Here is a 17,816-nt window from a genome sequence, read left to right on the forward strand (position 1 = left end):
GAGGGATTTATTTGGTAGATGTGTTTCAATTGTAGTTTATGCGCATGTCTTCTTATCATCGGATAAAAAAATGTATCCGCCTCAATTGAGCTCATGTTTTTTCACACGCATTTTTTGAATTTATGAGCATCTTGGTGTTTCCATCCAGCATTGTTTTTTATACGATATCCCAAACTGCTCATAAAAATCGGTGGATGTAAACATAGCTAATGTCAAAGAGTTTGGAAGCAGATCAATTATTACTGCTATTTAAACATCTAGAGAGGAAGTACTGTATGTGTGTCTTGTTAGTCTATCTATGAGCAGGTGTGTGATCATCTTCTGCAAAAGGAACCTTTGAATTTAGTTTTATTTAGGCTATAGGAGTGATAACAGATTGGATGCTGCTGGAGTGTTTATTTTGTTTGATTTTTCATTTCAGGAAAAAAAGTTGGTGAAGAGGCAATATCCATCAATCCACTGTGTGCAGAAGGTCATCAGTGGTAAGTTCATGTATTGAATTAATTTGTTGTCCATATAGGCAGTTTTTTTCATACTAATTTTACAACTGGGTGATTGAAGAAGTTTCGTAGCAGTATGAGTCTTCAATTTGCGGTATGAGTTATCAATTTATGAATTCTCAAACAAGAACATTTTGGGGGGAAAAATGAGAGGGGTGAACAATATGTAGCTGTATGCATGAAAAACAATTAATGGTAATCTTTATTGTCACTAGGCATTTCATGCCAAGGTTGACATAATTGCTCAGTGGCATTGTTTTTTAAGTGATGCTTACTACATGCCAAATGACGTCCATCTCCCCCTCTCTGGACATAATGGGCGGAGCCTGACCTTGTCCAGCTCCACCTCTGTGGACCTAATGGGTGGAGTTATATTTAGCAATATGGATATTGTTGGACTGTCTACTCTAGATCGACCCATTACGTCCAGTGAAGGGGAGCTGGACGTCAAGCTCCACCCATTGGCTCTGCAGTGAGCATGTTTCAGACAACTTGGATCATGGACCTTCACCGCTGCAGCTCACTCTCTGCCTTCCACTATTTTCCATATGCGTTTTGTCCATAGAAATTTAGAAATGTAAAGCGGCGTGATTGGCTGATGGTTTCCCGGGCACCGCACGCAGATGCGACTAATCATTAATCAAATTCATTTTATTAATCAAATTATTTTCTTTATCGATAATAACATTTTATTGAGTAGTTGTTGCAGCCGTACTAGAAACTTTAAACTTGTTTTTTCCCATCTGCTGTGACTCTAGTGCCTGTGGTTTGATAATATGTTTTATTTTATTTTTTGGCTTTCACCCACCTATTTAAAATAATTAATTCCCAGCGCTTCCCGTACCTCTTACTGACAACTTTTTGCGTAGTGTAGACTTTACTGTGCCATTCTATGGCCCTTTTTTCCCCTCAACAATTTCAATGACCTCAAGTTGGATTCGAGAGGTTTGCAAATCTGTCCCTCATTAGTGAAACATATTTACATACTTGTTTGTAACGCCAGAGGAGAACTGGCCCCCGACTGAGCCCGGGTTCTCCCAAGGTTTTTTTTTCTCCATTAGGTCACCTGATGGAGTTTTTCGGTTCCTTGCCACTGTTGCCTTTGGCTTGCTCAGTTGGGGATATTTAATTTAATTAATCAATCAACGATACTATTGATCAGCATTACCAAACGTAGACGTTCCACTAGAAACAAACATTGATGTATTGTTCTAATTTATTGCTGTGAAGCTGCTTTGATACAATCTGTATTGTGAAAAGCGCTATATAAATAAACTTGACTTGACTTGACTTGACTTTGTAGCACCTGGGCTCCTGTGTGTGTTTGTGGGTATCTGAATATATATGTGGGTGTGCTTGTATGTGGGTGTCCTGCACCGGAGGTGATTTTCAGGCCTGTCCCTCTGGATAAACTCATCTTACAAAACTCTCTCGATAGCATCACCACACCCCAGGAATGTAAACATGTGCAAAGACAGCTCCAAGCTGACATGACACACTCACCTACTTAATTGCAGTTGCTTGAAATTCCTGTGCTTTTATTCCAAAATTAGTATTTATACACTACTGTTTAAAAGTATGGTGTTGTTTTTCAACATTGATAATTTCAAAAATGTGTCTTGCACACAAAATAAAATAAAACAATGATTTGTGAAGGATTATGTGATCCTGAAGACTGCAGTAAAGGCCCCGATATACTTCAAGTGTAATCGAAGAACGAACTGGTGTGATGTCATTTCATACAAAATCAAGCCAAAACAAAGTTCGTAGTTTGTTTAGGGAGTTCGAAACAAGTTTTCTCCGGGTGGCAAACGCCTTCATACCACCATTGGTATTGTTTGTTTTAACCCTAAGGCTCCGCCTTCTTTGATGTGGAAATCTTCTCCGGTTCATTTCCTCTGATGAGTCTGTCAAGGTCAGACATCCACGAGTGAAAACAAACACTGCAGAGCTGCTTTATGGTAGAAATGAAAGTGTAATTCTAATTGAATACAACACTGACACTGTTTTTTGATGTTTAATACTGTAAAGCTGTTTGGTTTAAAGCAATCTTTTGTATAAACTGCTACATAAATAAAAGTGACGTGACTTTACTTGACATGAGTGTCGAGCTCGTGTAATCATCCACATCGCGATGATCAGATGCTTTCTTGACTGCTGTTTTCTCACTGATGTCATTTTTAGTTGTGTTTATTTTGTTATTGAGAGGAAAGCACAAAGCATATATTTACATATTCATCTAAACAGCGTTGCCGGCGTTGGGATGTTCGCTAACAGTAAACTGCTGCAAAGGTATTTCCAACTTCTTTTTATCCCTAAATGAAGAACAAAAAAGAGCTTCGCTGTGAGTGTATCGGGCCTTAACGATGCTGAAAATTAAGCTTTGCCATCACAGGAATAAATTACACTTAAAATACATTAAACTATATATTTATAGTTTAATATATATAAATATTTCCTCACATTGAAAGTCCAGTGATGACAATTTCAGATGATGGCAAGCTGCCTGTTCATTTTCTCTCAGTTGACTGACTTTAGATCAGATCAGTTTTGCTCCCTTTAGTTTAATTCTTTGTGAGCTTTAATGGTTTGTCTGTTTATAGTGGCCAATCAATTAAATACTGTAATATTCAGTGTTGCTGTGGTCAGAATCTTTGTGATTTGTTGTGTGTTTGCATTTGTTTGGTTACAGGGTATCTTAATGAAGTATGTTTACTGTTCTCGGTATTTTGCCAGTGTAAATCCCTTCGCAATGCTTTCCGTTCCCTCACAGATGCCAGGATTATCAAATAGAGCCCTGTGGAGAGTCATTGTGGCGTACGCACAAGCATCTCCATTACAGCTGCTTTTATCTGTCCTTGGCATTACAGTTGCTTTTCATTGAGGATCTAGCCTTCAGCTCATTTGAAGTCTGTCCTTAGCACATTGCCATGACTCTGCTTGTTGTTGTATTGCGTTTTTTTTTTTTTGTTTTTTTTTTTGTGTGTGGCCATTGTGTGGCCATATTCATGTATTCATGAGCAGAACCAATTTCAGTGTAAATCAGAAGTAAAACATTTTACATGTAGTTATTTAAATTCAAATAGATGTACACTAATCTTCAAAAGTTTGGAGTCGGTGTGATATTTCTTATTTGAATTTTTTCTTATTTGAAGGGTGCTTTTATTTGAATTAAATAGAGTATAAAAAAACAGTAGTATTGTAAAATATCATTACAATTTAACATAAACAATAATTTGTTTTCTGTTATATTTTAGAATGTAACTTATTTCTGTGATGGCGAGGCTGAATTTTCAGCATCATTACTCCAGTCTTCAGTGTCACATGATCCTTCAGAAATCATTCTAATATGCTGATGTGCTGGTCAAGAAACATTTATTATTAGTATCAATGTTGAAAACTGCTTATTATTCTACGTGATTTTTCAGTATTCTTTGATGAATAGAAATTTTATCATAAATGGCTTTACTGTCATTTTTTGACCAAGTTACTGTATTCTTGCTGAATAAAACCTTATCAACCCTAATCTTTTGAACAGAATGATTTACACTGGTAATAAATTGTATATTAGACATTTGAACAAACAACTAACCCCAAGTACTATATGTTCATACATTATCCAGCGAAAATAAATCATTCCTCCATTATTCTTTTTTACATATTTATTTATTTCGATTTCAGTATGATAAAAAAGGGGGAACATTTTAAATTAATAGTAGCTAGACATAGCTTAAGTCCCTTTTTTCATAGTTTTTATTAAGTACTAGTCGAAAATCATAAATATGATTCCTTAGAAAAGTAATAGCACACTATGCATGGCTTCATAGAGACTTAGCAGCCGCATAGCAACACCCTGGCAACCACACACAACTTTCTAGCACAATTGTGGTGCACTAGCCAGAAAATGTAAAGCTGTAATTTATGCAGTTGTATTTATATTTTTTTTTAACCTGTATCCGAAAGTCCTGATGCAATGCAGAGTTTGTGTCCGTCTTGCTCTTCTTTTTATGTGCAATTAGTTCAGTTTATGGGGTTTGACATTTATTTTGTCAGATTCCCTGAGATGAAGGTTTCTGTCAGTACTGTATCTCATGGTTTAAAAGCAAAATGTATCCTTCAATTTCACGTCATAGCTGGTTTTCCTCGCACACAGAGTGGCAGTTTGACCTTGAATGGCAATGGCAGCTCTTGTCATTGAGACTTCACTGAATGCTCAGCCCAAGGTGACGAGAGAGAACATTCTGTTCTGAGCCAGGAGGTGAAAGGAATCAGTTTAACTTTTAGACCTTTGTTCGTGGCCAGTTGCTCAGGGGATTTCTCTGCCCTTGAGGAAAATGCTGGGTAAACTTACATAAGCTTCTGGCTGCCACAAGTCTTACTGTTCTGCGGATTTTTTTTTCTTTCTGTGTGGTGCATTTTTGTGTATGCATGAGTGTGTATGAGTCTATATAACATTTCAACTCACCGAAAGTTCTCAAAGCAACTGTCAGGAACAGCCTATGGCCAAACCACACATTTATTTGTAGTGTCATTTCTGTTTTGATTAGTTTTTTTCTCTCTGTCCAACCCCCCCTTTTACGGTGGCCGAGAGAGCTCAACACGCTGCAACTGAAGACAACATCTTCATCAATTTCACAACATGTGTGCTCCAAATACTCACAACACAACCAAATACAGAAACACAGTGCAAAAGTTCACAACACAACCAAATACAGAAACACAAATAGCACAGACCACAACGGAAATGTTTCCAGGGGACCCCAGTAAGAGACGAACCCGGCTGAGACATGCTTATTGCCCGTGAGCATCCCTATGCCCTACTCCCTTCGAAGGGACAACATAATTCCCTCATTATTTTCATCTGGGATGTTCATATGACAACGTGATATTGACATCCCAGACAACACAGGGATGACAACGCAGCACGGTGTCCATAAGCTGAATACCTGTTATTCCTAGAAATATCTTATTATTGCTGTTAACAAAGATTTTGCAAATAAATTTTACATTTTATAAAAAAAAAAAAAATATATATATATATATATATATATATATATATATATATATATGTATGTATATATGTATGCATATATATGTATGTATATATATATGTATGTATATATATATGTATGTATATATATATGTATATATATATATATGTATATATATATATGTATGTATATATGTATGTATACATGTATGTATGTATACATGTATGTATGTATACATGTATGTATGTATACATGTATGTATGTATACATGTATGTATGTATGTATACATACATGTATGTATACATACATGTATGTATATATACATGTATGTATACATACATGTGTGTACATATACATACATGTGTGTACATATACATACATGCATGTATACATACATATATATATACATACATATATATATATATATATATATATATACATGTATGTATACTTACATGTATGTATACATATATGTATGTATATATATATATATATATAATATATAATATATATCCATTATATATCTGTGTGTGAGTGTCTCAACTTTAAAACTTGCCGTCTCATCTTTGGACCCTGCTTTACCTAACATTTCTTATGAAACTTATTTAAACATAACATGACAAAATGTGTACAATGTAACTGATGTATAGATTAATATCTTTCCCTCATGTTCTTTTTCTCTATCTTTTTTATTTATTTATTTTAGTTTTCAGCTCATTTTTCTTTTCTCATTAGTATTCTGATGACATTGAACATATTGTTAATACATTTTGTATATTGCATACAATGTCATAAACATGTCATATGTCTGTATGTTTTGCAAAAAACATAAAATAAAGTAGACTTTGAGCTATAAGCATGTCTCAGCCGGGTTTGTCACTTATTGGGGTCCCCTGGAAACATTTCAGTTGTGGTCTGTGCTATTTGCAGCGTGTTTCTGTATTTGGTTGTGTTGTGATATTTGGAGCACAAGTGTTGTGAAAATGATGAAGATGTTTTCTTAATTTGCAGGTGTGTTGTCTTCAGTTGAAGCGTGTTGAGCTCTCTCGGCCACTGTACACATTTCAAGCTAGAATAAACTTTACAGAAGTTTCACTAGAACACTGGAAACTGCCTGAAGCTCACAAAACCTCCCCGACCTGTTCTATGCATGAAGAACTACATTAATAGAGTGACAGACATCTGCTTGTTTTCTTTAACACTTTTTATGGATTTTATGGACGCATTCTGTCCTTCAGTGAACTCGAACTCATCTGCTTTAAATTGTCTTTTTTTTAATGTAACTAGATTTGCATTTCCTGAAGGAAATATCAGTGCTTGCGATACAGCATAATAATAGAGTTGTAGGTACCGGGATTTAGACTTTGGTTCACAGTGACACCATCTTTGAACTTCAAAGGAAGTTATCAAGGGTTAAATTGATGCATTAATGCACCTCTCACATGTTAGTATGCAAATAAATGCTACAAATAATGCGTTCGAAAATGCATATGCTAGGAGTGTAATGAGATCTTGCAATTTTAAAACGTGGCAATATTTCTCTTCAATGTTAAAGACTGGCTTGCGATATCAGCATGAGAGTGTGCAGAAGTCTTTTACTGCACATGATCATTCATTCTCAGAAAGTAAAACCTGGAATTCATTACAAGATGATTAGTGGTTAAAACATTTAAAAATGCAGCTGCATTGTTTTGCATTTTGTGACTTTCTTTCGAATAAAATGCAAATTTTCTGGTCATATATTTCGTAAATTAAAGGCACAGTATGTAACTTTTTTGCTTTAAAAATAGAAAAATCACTATATCTATGTTATATATTTTTTTTAGTTGCGTACTAACATTATCCCGACTGTTTCCAAAAACTTTCAAACCAGGAGAAATTTGTATTTTAATTCGAAGACACGGCACGTTTCTTTATTTCCGTTTTGTCGCAGTCAATGGCGTCATATCCGCGTTGTCCCTGGTTTCCGCTCGTGCTGCCATAGCAACCAGAGCCCTCTGATAGTAACCAAAGCGACAGATGTGGACAAATGTGTAATTCGCAATGTCTATTTGCACGCTGTTGTTGTTTTTTCGTTCAAACATTATGGACCATGGCAAGCAAACTTTGGATAAAAAAGGAGAACTAAAACGAGAATCAATATCAGCGCGGTGTTTTCGAGATGCCGAGAGCTCCCATAGACAGTATATAAACGAGAGCTCCACGTCCGAGACTTCGACCGCTCCTACATGTCGCCTACTTTATTAACCCTCTGAGGTCGGCAAACGCGCCGGCACGTTTTGCTGGATTTTCTTCACATTGTAGCACTATAAACTTAAATGACTTCGTCATTTATGTTCATACAGAAAAAAGAAATATAAAAAAAGAATCTGTGATATTTTTACTTTTGTATGTGTCCACTTACAATCAAATCAAAACATTGTGCTTTTGTAAAATAAAGAAAATAAACAGGGTGTGCGTTCTGCCTCTCCGTCGTGGTGAACTTTTTTTTCTTGAGCACGTCTATAAACTGAAACAAAACTCAGCGAATACTTGCAAGGTTGCTCAGAATGATAGGGCCTGATGGCTCCTAATAGGGTCGTTAGGGGAGGGTCTTTGTCTTTCTCAGGTGTGAAAAGCTGACATATTAATGAGCTCCCGCATAAAGCTTTTTCACACAAAACACGTAAAAATTTTAAATCAATATATTGTCTTATCTGAATGAGCAGTCAGGGTGATTTTCACATAGTTTTAGAGCAAATATTCTAGGCTACGTCATACAATTTTCAAAAGTCTTGTGAAGAAATAATAGGTTTGGGTTTCATGACCTTATTTCAGTGAGAATTTTTTTTTTGTATTTTCACAAACCACGCATAAATGTCATTATCTCAAAACAACAAACCTTTACATACATGCTGCTGATATATTATTGTAGCAGAGTTTGTGCTGAATACAGTGCAATTAGACTTTAGCCATGAAAATGTCACAAGTAACAGAAATAAGCACAAATGTCAGAGCATGTCAGAACACCTCCAGGGCCCAGAAAACAGCTCAGACCCCAGAGGGTTAAACAGGTGAGCACATTTACATAAAACTAATCAATGTTTTCAATGTTTCTAATCAAAACTAACTCAATATAGTTCAACAATGATAAAATGTCAGAATATGATCTCTATGTTATTCTAATCTAGCTTACTGCTAGTCTCATACAGACAAACTAACACATTCAACACATTCAGATGCAGTTTAGTGTGCTAGTGTAATGTTAGACCAAGTGAAACAGCGCTGCATTACCTCACAAGTTTAATTTGTCTAATAAACTGACCTGTGAGTTGTAATTCTGCACTTGCGTGTAGTTCGGTAGAATGAAATGTCCATATTCCTTTTATATCCACGGGACTCGCGTCGCGTGTGGAGCTGATAGCTGTCTCTTAGCAATCCCGAACTGCTTTATATCACAGTCATGATAAAAGCATCGATGTATTCAGTCATCCATAAACATTATTAGATCTTGACGTTGACGACAAGATCCATAATTCTTAGCAAATGTTGCGTCATCAATCTACGCCTTTGTTATTGTAAATAGGTTAGCGATCCCTAGTGGCGAAAAATGCCATGTTTAAGATTTCTTAAAGATAATGTAAAAATATTTATTCGTTCCCGTGACCCCAATATCGTGTATCGTCTTGTCTCGTGAGCTAAGTGTATTGTCGCACCCCCAGAATATGTATATCCAAAGCGACTTAAAAATGAGGAACATCTTAAGCAATTTATGATGCATAATTCAATATACACTGCCATTCAAAAGTTTGAGGTTGGTAAGATTCATAAGTCTCTTATGCTCACCAAGGCTGCATTTATTAGATCAAATATAGAGTAAAAAAAATAATAATAATAATCGTGCAAAATAACATTACAAGGATTCTTTAATGAATGGAAATTTTTAAACTAAACATTTAATTGAAAATAGAGATTTTTCTGCAACTTTATAAATGTATTTACTGTCAAATTATACATTTGTTGCATCCTTGCTGAATATAAGTATTCGATTGAATATAAGTAGATCGCGATTAATCGCATCCAAAATAAAAGTTTGTGTTTACATAATATATGTGTGTGTACTGTGTATAATTATTTTGTATATATAAATACACACACATGCATGTATGTATTTAAGAAATATTTGCATACACATACTGTATATATTTATATATAATTTATATTATATATAAATATATATTTTTTTTATATATAAATTACACATTTTTCTTAAATATATACAAGCATGTGTGTGTATTTATACAGTGCTATGCATAAGTTTAGACACCCATGCTAAAGTTGACTAAAAAGAGGAATAAAAAATCATCTTTTGGAAATTGAACTTAATGCTGTCAGGATACAGACCAGGAGACAGAGGTAAGTGAATCAAACACAGCTTTATTTACAGATGATCAGAGTGCGAGGTGAGTATTCACTCAATTTAAGTGCAGAAGTCGTGAAGGAAACTCGTTGTGGGGTGAAAAGCAGGTAAGCACTTTCACTTTGGATAAGTTGACGTCAAGCAATCTCAGTTCAGTAATCTTTGTCTCTTCTCTTTCAGATGCAGATCGGCAATCAAACAAACTCAGTTGAAACACTGGAAACTCAAAGGAACACAGGATCTCAGGCAGCATGGACTCAGACAGGATTTCTGAAGACAGCACAACAATGACATAAAGGTGAGTGTTTCAGGTAAGTATACATTACAGCTTGAAGTCTGGATGTGTCAGAGGAAACGGAGACAACGGATTATGGTCTGTTCCTGTTGGAGGCTTGACCCAGACTGAAATCACAGGGAATGTTTTATGCGTTGACTGATGAGGTTAATGATTGGGAACAGGTGCGGGTGATTAATGATCCTGAGAGTGAGTGCAGGTGTGCTAGAGGGAATCTTGGGTAATGTAGTGCAGAAACCAACGGTAACCGTGACAGTACCCCCCCCTCTCCGAAGGCGCGTCCTCGCGCCGTATAACATCCAAAGGGGTGGGAGGGTGGGCATCCTAGATTCCAGGACGTTCCAGGCGGAGCAGGCTGGTCAGGGGACCAGGGCGGAGCAGGCTGTGGGCGTGGCCAGGGCGGAGCTGTCGGACCCTCGGGTGTCCAGGGCGGAGCTGTCGGACCCTCGGGAGTACAGGGCAGAGGTGACCCTTCGGGTGGCCATGGTGGTGAGGACCCTTCGGGTGGCCATGGCGGTGAGGACCCTTCGGGTGGCCATGGTGGTGAGGACCCTTCGGGTGGCCATGGTGGTGAGGACCCTTCGGGTGGCCATGGTGGTGAGGACCCTTCGGGTGGCCATGGTGGTGATATTTTTTCAGGTTGCCATGGTGACACTGGGAACCTTGTCGTAAAGACCTCCGCGGTCCCCCTAGCAGGTATACTGCGCCCCCCCAAAATTTTAATGGAGAACTTGTCAGGTTTTGATACATGGCTAGATGAGGCAGGGGGAGAAAGCAGCTCTAGGCTGGATAGGACCAGCGACGAAGGCAGCTCGGGGCTGTGCAGGATCAGCGGCGAAGAGGGCTTTAAGCTGGGTGAGACCAGCGGCGAAGAAAGAGCTTTTGGGAAGACTGGCACTGGCTCTTGCTCGTAGGCTGGCTCTGGCTCTGGCTCTTGCTTGAAGACTGGCTCTTGCTCCGGAACTGGACTCGGAACTGGACTCGGAACTGGACTCGGAACTGGACTCGGAACTGGACTCGGAACTGGACTCGGAACTGGACTCGGAACTGGACTCGGAACTGGACTCGGAACTGGACTCGGAACTGGACTCGGAACTGGACTCGGAACTGGACTCGGAACTGGACTCGGAACTGGACTCGGAACTGGACTCGGCTCATCTGGGCCGACAACTGGCTCTGGCTCTTGCTCGAGGACTGGCTCTGGCTCTTGCTCGAGGACTGGCTCTGGCTCTTGCTCGAGGACTGGCTCTGGCTCTTGCTCGAGGACTGGCTCTGGCTCTTGCTCGAGGACTGGCTCTGGCTCTTGCTCGAGGACTGGCTCTGGCTCTTGCTCGAGGACTGGCTCTGGCTCTTGCTCGAGGACTGGCTCTGGCTCTTGCTCGAGGACTGGCTCTGGCTCTTGCTCGAGGACTGGCTCTGGCTCTTGCTCGAGGACTGGCTCTGGCTCTTGCTCGAGGACTGGCTCTGGCTCTTGCTCGAGGACTGGCTCTGGCTCTTGCTCGAGGACTGGCTCTGGCTCTTGCTCGAGGACTGGCTCTGGCTCTTGCTCGAGGACTGGCTCTGGCTCTTGCTCGAGGACTGGCTCTGGCTCTTGCTCGAGGACTGGCTCTGGCTCTTGCTCGAGGACTGGCTCTGGCTCTTGCTCGAGGACTGGACTCGGAACTGGACTCGGAACTTCTGGGCCGACGACTGGCTCTGGGGGCATGACGCTCTCAGTCTCGGCGGGCATGGCGCTCTCAGTCTCGGCGGGCATGACGCTCTCAGTCGCAGGCTCGGCTGGACTGGCGTGAAGTGCAGGCTCGGCTGGACTGGCGTGAAGTGCAGGCTCGGCTGGACTGGCGTGAAGTGCAGGCTCGGCTGGACTGGCGTGAAGTGCAGGCTCGGCTGGACTGGCGTGAAGTGCAGGCTCGGCTGGACCGGCGTGAAGTGCAGGCTCGGCTGGACTGGCGTGAAGTGCAGGCTCGGCTGGACTGGCGTGAAGTGCAGGCTCGGCTGGGCTGGCGGGAAGTGCAGGCTCGGCTGGACTGGCGGGAAGTGCAGGCTCCGCTAGGCAGACGATGTGCTCAGATTTAGCTGGGCAGATAACAGGCTCTGGTTCGGCTGGGCTGATGACTGGTTTGGTGTATTTGGTGAAACGTAGAGCAGATCTGCGAGCTCCCCGGACGGACATTAAAGCGGGGTCAAATAACTTGGACGTCAGATCAGCACTGTTTGAAATCAGCTTTCGTGACCTAGGCCAGGTGATCTCCGCTATGGGTCCGGAGCGGTGAAGGACCGTTACCTTTTCGGGCAGGCTTGGGCTGACTGGATGCCTGGGTTTAGTTGCGTTGACGAGGGAAGCAGATTGGACGTGGAGATCAGACTGGATGTCTTCCACAGTGAGTGATGAACCACACACCCACAGCGTGCGGTCAATGAGTTTGATGAGAGGTAGATCGAGATCATCCAACAGTAGTATCTGGGCAAGTGGATCGTCTAACCCGCTCCAGAACTGTTGCTGAAGGAAGTCCTCATCCCAGCTCCCATCCTGATAAAGGCAAAGGAAAACTTTAGCAAATTCCTCCAGAGTCCTACCGTTCTGGTTGAAAATAGTGGATTCCTTGGGGTTCACAGAAACACGGTCTGCGGGCTGTGTAGGATCCATAACGGTATGCGGTCAAGCCTTCTGTCAGGATACAGACCAGGAGACAGAGGTAAGTGAATCAAACACAGCTTTATTTACAGATGATCAGAGTGCGAGGTGAGTATTCACTCAATTTAAGTGCAGAAGTCGTGAAGGAAACTCGTTGTGGGGTGAAAAGCAGGTAAGCACTTTCACTTTGGATAAGTTGACGTCAAGCAATCTCAGTTCAGTAATCTTTGTCTCTTCTCTTTCAGATGCAGATCGGCAATCAAACAAACTCAGTTGAAACACTGGAAACTCAAAGGAACACAGGATCTCAGGCAGCATGGACTCAGACAGGATTTCTGAAGACAGCACAACAATGACATAAAGGTGAGTGTTTCAGGTAAGTATACATTACAGCTTGAAGTCTGGATGTGTCAGAGGAAACGGAGACAACGGATTATGGTCTGTTCCTGTTGGAGGCTTGACCCAGACTGAAATCACAGGGAATGTTTTATGCGTTGACTGATGAGGTTAATGATTGGGAACAGGTGCGGGTGATTAATGATCCTGAGAGTGAGTGCAGGTGTGCTAGAGGGAATCTTGGGTAATGTAGTGCAGAAACCAACGGTAACCGTGACAAATGCCTTAATTTAAAAAAATGAGGAAAAATCCAACCTTTAAGGACACCAATTTTCTTTGTGAATGAATAATGTATCGTAAAATGTATTTATTTACGATACATTATTCATTCACAAAGAAAATTGGTGTCCTTAAAGGTTGGGTTTTTCCTAATTTTTTAAATTAAGGCATTAAGTTCAATTTCCAAAAGATGATTTTTTATTCCTCTTTTTAGTCAACTTTAGCATGGGTGTCTAAACTTATGCATAGCACTGTATACAAATTTAATTATACACAGTACACACACATATATTATGTAAACACAAGCTTTTATTTTGGATGCGATTAATCGCGATTAATCTTTTGACAGCCCTAAATTCAATACATCGCTGCCTTGCAAGCACATCTGTTGCTGGTTTATTTCTACTGGTATTAATTTCATACAGTATTTTGTTTTATACTTTCTTGTTCACAAAGTATTATGGTAAATTATTGTTTATTCTTAATGCCTCTGTGGAGGGAAATCCCAGATTCCTAGAGTGGGGCAATGTGTCAGGTGTGTGACAGCAGACATTCTGCCACTGGCTTCTATTGCATAGCTGTGGTTAAATGTTCAGGCCTCTAGACATTGCCATAACATGACAGCAATTAATATAAACACTTCACAAACCAATCTGTGAAAGGAGGGGGAAGGAGTTAGCCCCTGGAACATTGAGCAATCGTCTCCCCACCTGTACTCTCTATGCCAGCAGTTGTTATTTGTAATTACTTCTGGTATGCCTTTATGTTGTTTCAGTTCAAATTTATTTGTAATTCATCATGCTTTAGACACATTAAAAGTTATTTGTGGTGATCTCTAACTTCATGTCCATGTTAGCTCTGTTCCAAAACCTACTGTGTACTGTGTACATAGGCGACATCCTAACTACAAAGAGTTCGATGTTGGCATGTTGTTATGCAAATAGCATATATGTAACACTTTATTTTACAGTGCTGCTGTTATATGTTACACATAGTTACTATAGTAATAACTATACATTTAGCATAATTACACATAAATAATCCTAACCCTATAGTAAGTACACATTTTTTTATATTACTCAGCATTTAAATCTATAATTACACAGTAACAGTAAAGGGTACTTTTTAGTGCTGTCAAAGTTAGCGCGTTAATAACGCGTTAACGCAAAATCATATTAACGGCACAAATTTTTTTTTAACGCACGATTAACGCAGCGCGTATTTTCTGTTTGACCCGTGGCCCAACCCCTAGTTGGAGAAATGGAGATTCACAGTGTTGCCAACTTGGCGACATTGCAGACCCCTTTAGCGATTGTTTCCCTTCAAAAAAGCTCCCAAACCTTATTTAGTTTCTGAGAATCTACCGGTACCGCCGGTGCTCTCCCAGCATGCGCGCGCGCACACCTCTCTCTCTCTCTCTCTCTCTCTCTCTCTGCGTCTCGCAGCGCTTTAATTCAGTTAAACACAGATAATATGTTGCTTCTCTAAATTTACATGCAAGCATAGCCGAAATCATAGCACAGATATTGTCTTTATCTTATGTGTATTTGATTTCATCAGACGACGGCTCGATTATCAGGATTTTTGTGCAGATTAACATCTGGGAACGGAGAGCTGGTTATGTCTTAATGGGTCGCGTTTCAGTCACCATTTCATATTCATTCCGTTGTTTGACTGTCAACAGAAACAGTAAGATATACCAATGAAAACAGTTTTATTGAGAATTTTACTTCATCAAAATGGGCACAGAGAGAGACAAACTAATGTATAATAAATAATAAATGTACATTTAGCATTTTCAGAATAGCTGCCCTGTCATGCAAAAATCTAAACATGTAAACAATAGCTCAGTGCAAAGAAAGAGAAGTAATGGGAACCTGGTATTTCTTTGTTCTTTCTACATGTGTCTAATAGACATGAACAAGTTCTATGAAAAACATCTATGACCTTTGAAACATCTTCAACGTCTCGTCTTCATGCTCTGTGTTGACTATGGTTTCAAGAATAAACATACATTTGCATAAAGCATCCATATTTATCCATGCCCATGTTGATTAGAGTATTACAAACTTGAAAAGTATTAATTTAAGGTACATTTAGAACAGATAAAAAATGTGCGATTAATCGCGAGTTAACTCATGACAATCATGCGATTAATCGATTAAAATTTTTAATCGATTGACAGCCCTAGTACTTTTACATGACAACTGTGCACTGAAAACGGAAAGTTCGGAAAACGGAAAACGTCACCGTTTTCACAAGTTTACACGGAAACGGTAACGTTTTAAAAAACGTACACTTTGAATCACGTTTTCAAAAGTTTGTGTTTTCAGGTCCCCAAAACGGCCAAAACGCAAAAAAAAAGTTTTCCATTTTTAGTTGAAAGCGATATCGTGTAAATGGGTCCAAAGTGTAAAACCACTTTACAATAGGGTTTAGTTTGTTAACTACATTAGTTAACATGGACTAAGAATGCACAATACTGCTACAGCATGTATTAATCTTAGTTGATGTTAATCTCAAAATGTACTACATTTTTTAAGATACAAAGTTGTATCTGTTATAACATTAGTTAATGCACTGAGAACTATATTTTTTTTATTAACTAACATTACCAAAGGTTAGTAAATGCTTTAAAAAGTTTGTTAGTTAATGCATTAACTAATGCTGACAGTGTGTTACAAATGTATCTTTATAAACCCCTTTCATCTTGGGTATCTTAATTCACTTCAGCTTGTTGCAATGCATTTTGGGATTGCATTATCCATGAAGGATATATTTGATGCTCTCTTAGAATTTGGCCAAAGCAGCATAATGTTAGAAATATGATTACTTTAACCCCTTAGCTGTCACCCCCCTTTTTGAGAATAGACATTAAAATGCACTATTCAAGCTTAAATGGTTGTAATTCAAGAATGCTTTGGAGTATAGACCCAAGTTTGGTCTTGTTTTAAAGGGAATAAAATGCAGATTATTACTGAAGTGAAAGCACTTCAAAAAGTATGAAAAAGTTATGGAAGTTTAAATTTACATTAAATCAAATATAATTTATTTAATATTTTTCTTTTATTTAAAATATATATTTTACAAAATATGTTTTACAAAAAAAATTACTATAAAATCAAAGCCATATATCTAACCAAGTTGTGTTCCAAATTTGAAGTTGATATCACAAAAATTTAGAGTTTCCATGAGATTTTGTTCAGGCGTATTACCAAAAATAGCCACCGAGTGTCATTGAATTCCATTGAATTTAACTGTATGCATTCTACCATAACAAATTAATAAATTTCTGTCCAAATATCACTTCTGTCACAAAATATGGAACCTTGAGACTCAGACCTTTCTGACAATATGTGTTTTGTCAAGATTAAAAAATATTTTGATCATAAATTATGAAACATGATGATGCCCAAAAGGGGAGGAGCCTGATAAAATAATTTAGAGTACCGTTTCTATGGTAACACAATGTCCAATTTCAAAACAGTTTACACAGGGTGAATTCTGAGATCGTAAGCTTTCAAATGATACCTAATTTATGATAACTACTAAAATATGTGATGTAATAAAAAAGGCAATAAAAAAGATAATATTATATTTTAGAGGATAATATGTATATTATACTTTTTAGAGGATAATATTATTTTATACATTTTTTTATTGACAAATACTAGATTAAATGTTTTATTATGAACTTTTAGCATGAAAACCAAAGTTTCAATTATTAAAAGTGTGTGCGTCGACTTTTTGTGACAAACGCCATAAACGCCTGTTATGATGTAGATTTTTTGAGGTGCACTCTTGTCATAAATTCATCTATTTATGTTCCTACATAATTTATAACAAAAAAAAACAGTCCTAAATATCTATTTAGGAGTCTTAGAACTTTCCAACGATATATAGTTTGTCATAATTAGATTAGGATTAAATAGTAATATAGGGAAGTAAAGTTAGGCGTGCCGTATACGGTACGGTGACCCTTAAGGGGTTAAAATGCTGTCTATGTAGGCAGCAGATTTGGTTTTGTAACAGATCTGTTGATTTTAAGGCATTAACATGCCTTAAAAGCCCCCCCCCCCGTTAAGTTTACTTTAACAGTCCTTCTTTGCACCATTGTGTCACAGTAGCCAATAGCCAGACAGAGAAATTGCTAAAACTTGCCCAAGTTTTAGTTTACTTTGGGAGGAAGTTTGTGAAATATGTTCTTAAACTGTCTGGCCTGCAGCGATGCAAGTTCAGAGAACTAGCTCCTCAACAAGGTGATGCAATATTCATTCTCAGTCATCCTCTTTCCTAAACAGATAAACTGGTGGTACATAGTCAGAATTTGAAAGAATTTGAAAAATTTGAACAAAACATTTCAGCTTTTTCAGTCCAAGAACT

General features: G+C 38.6%; 1 protein-coding gene across 1 annotated transcript in view; it reads left to right on the top strand.

Moving 5' to 3' along the window:
* The window catches only part of rmdn2 (regulator of microtubule dynamics 2), a 60,388-nt gene that overhangs the window by 25,996 nt on the left and 16,576 nt on the right, over positions 1-17,816 (top strand). The window contains exon 6 of the mRNA XM_081350292.1: positions 422-482. Coding sequence (XP_081206418.1) covers positions 422-482 — 61 coding nt within the window. The remainder of the gene's footprint in view (positions 1-421; positions 483-17,816) is intronic.

Source organism: Scardinius erythrophthalmus (assembly GCF_964197995.2).
Source record: "Scardinius erythrophthalmus genome assembly, chromosome: 21".
Classification (NCBI taxonomy): Eukaryota; Metazoa; Chordata; class Actinopteri; order Cypriniformes; family Leuciscidae; genus Scardinius; species Scardinius erythrophthalmus.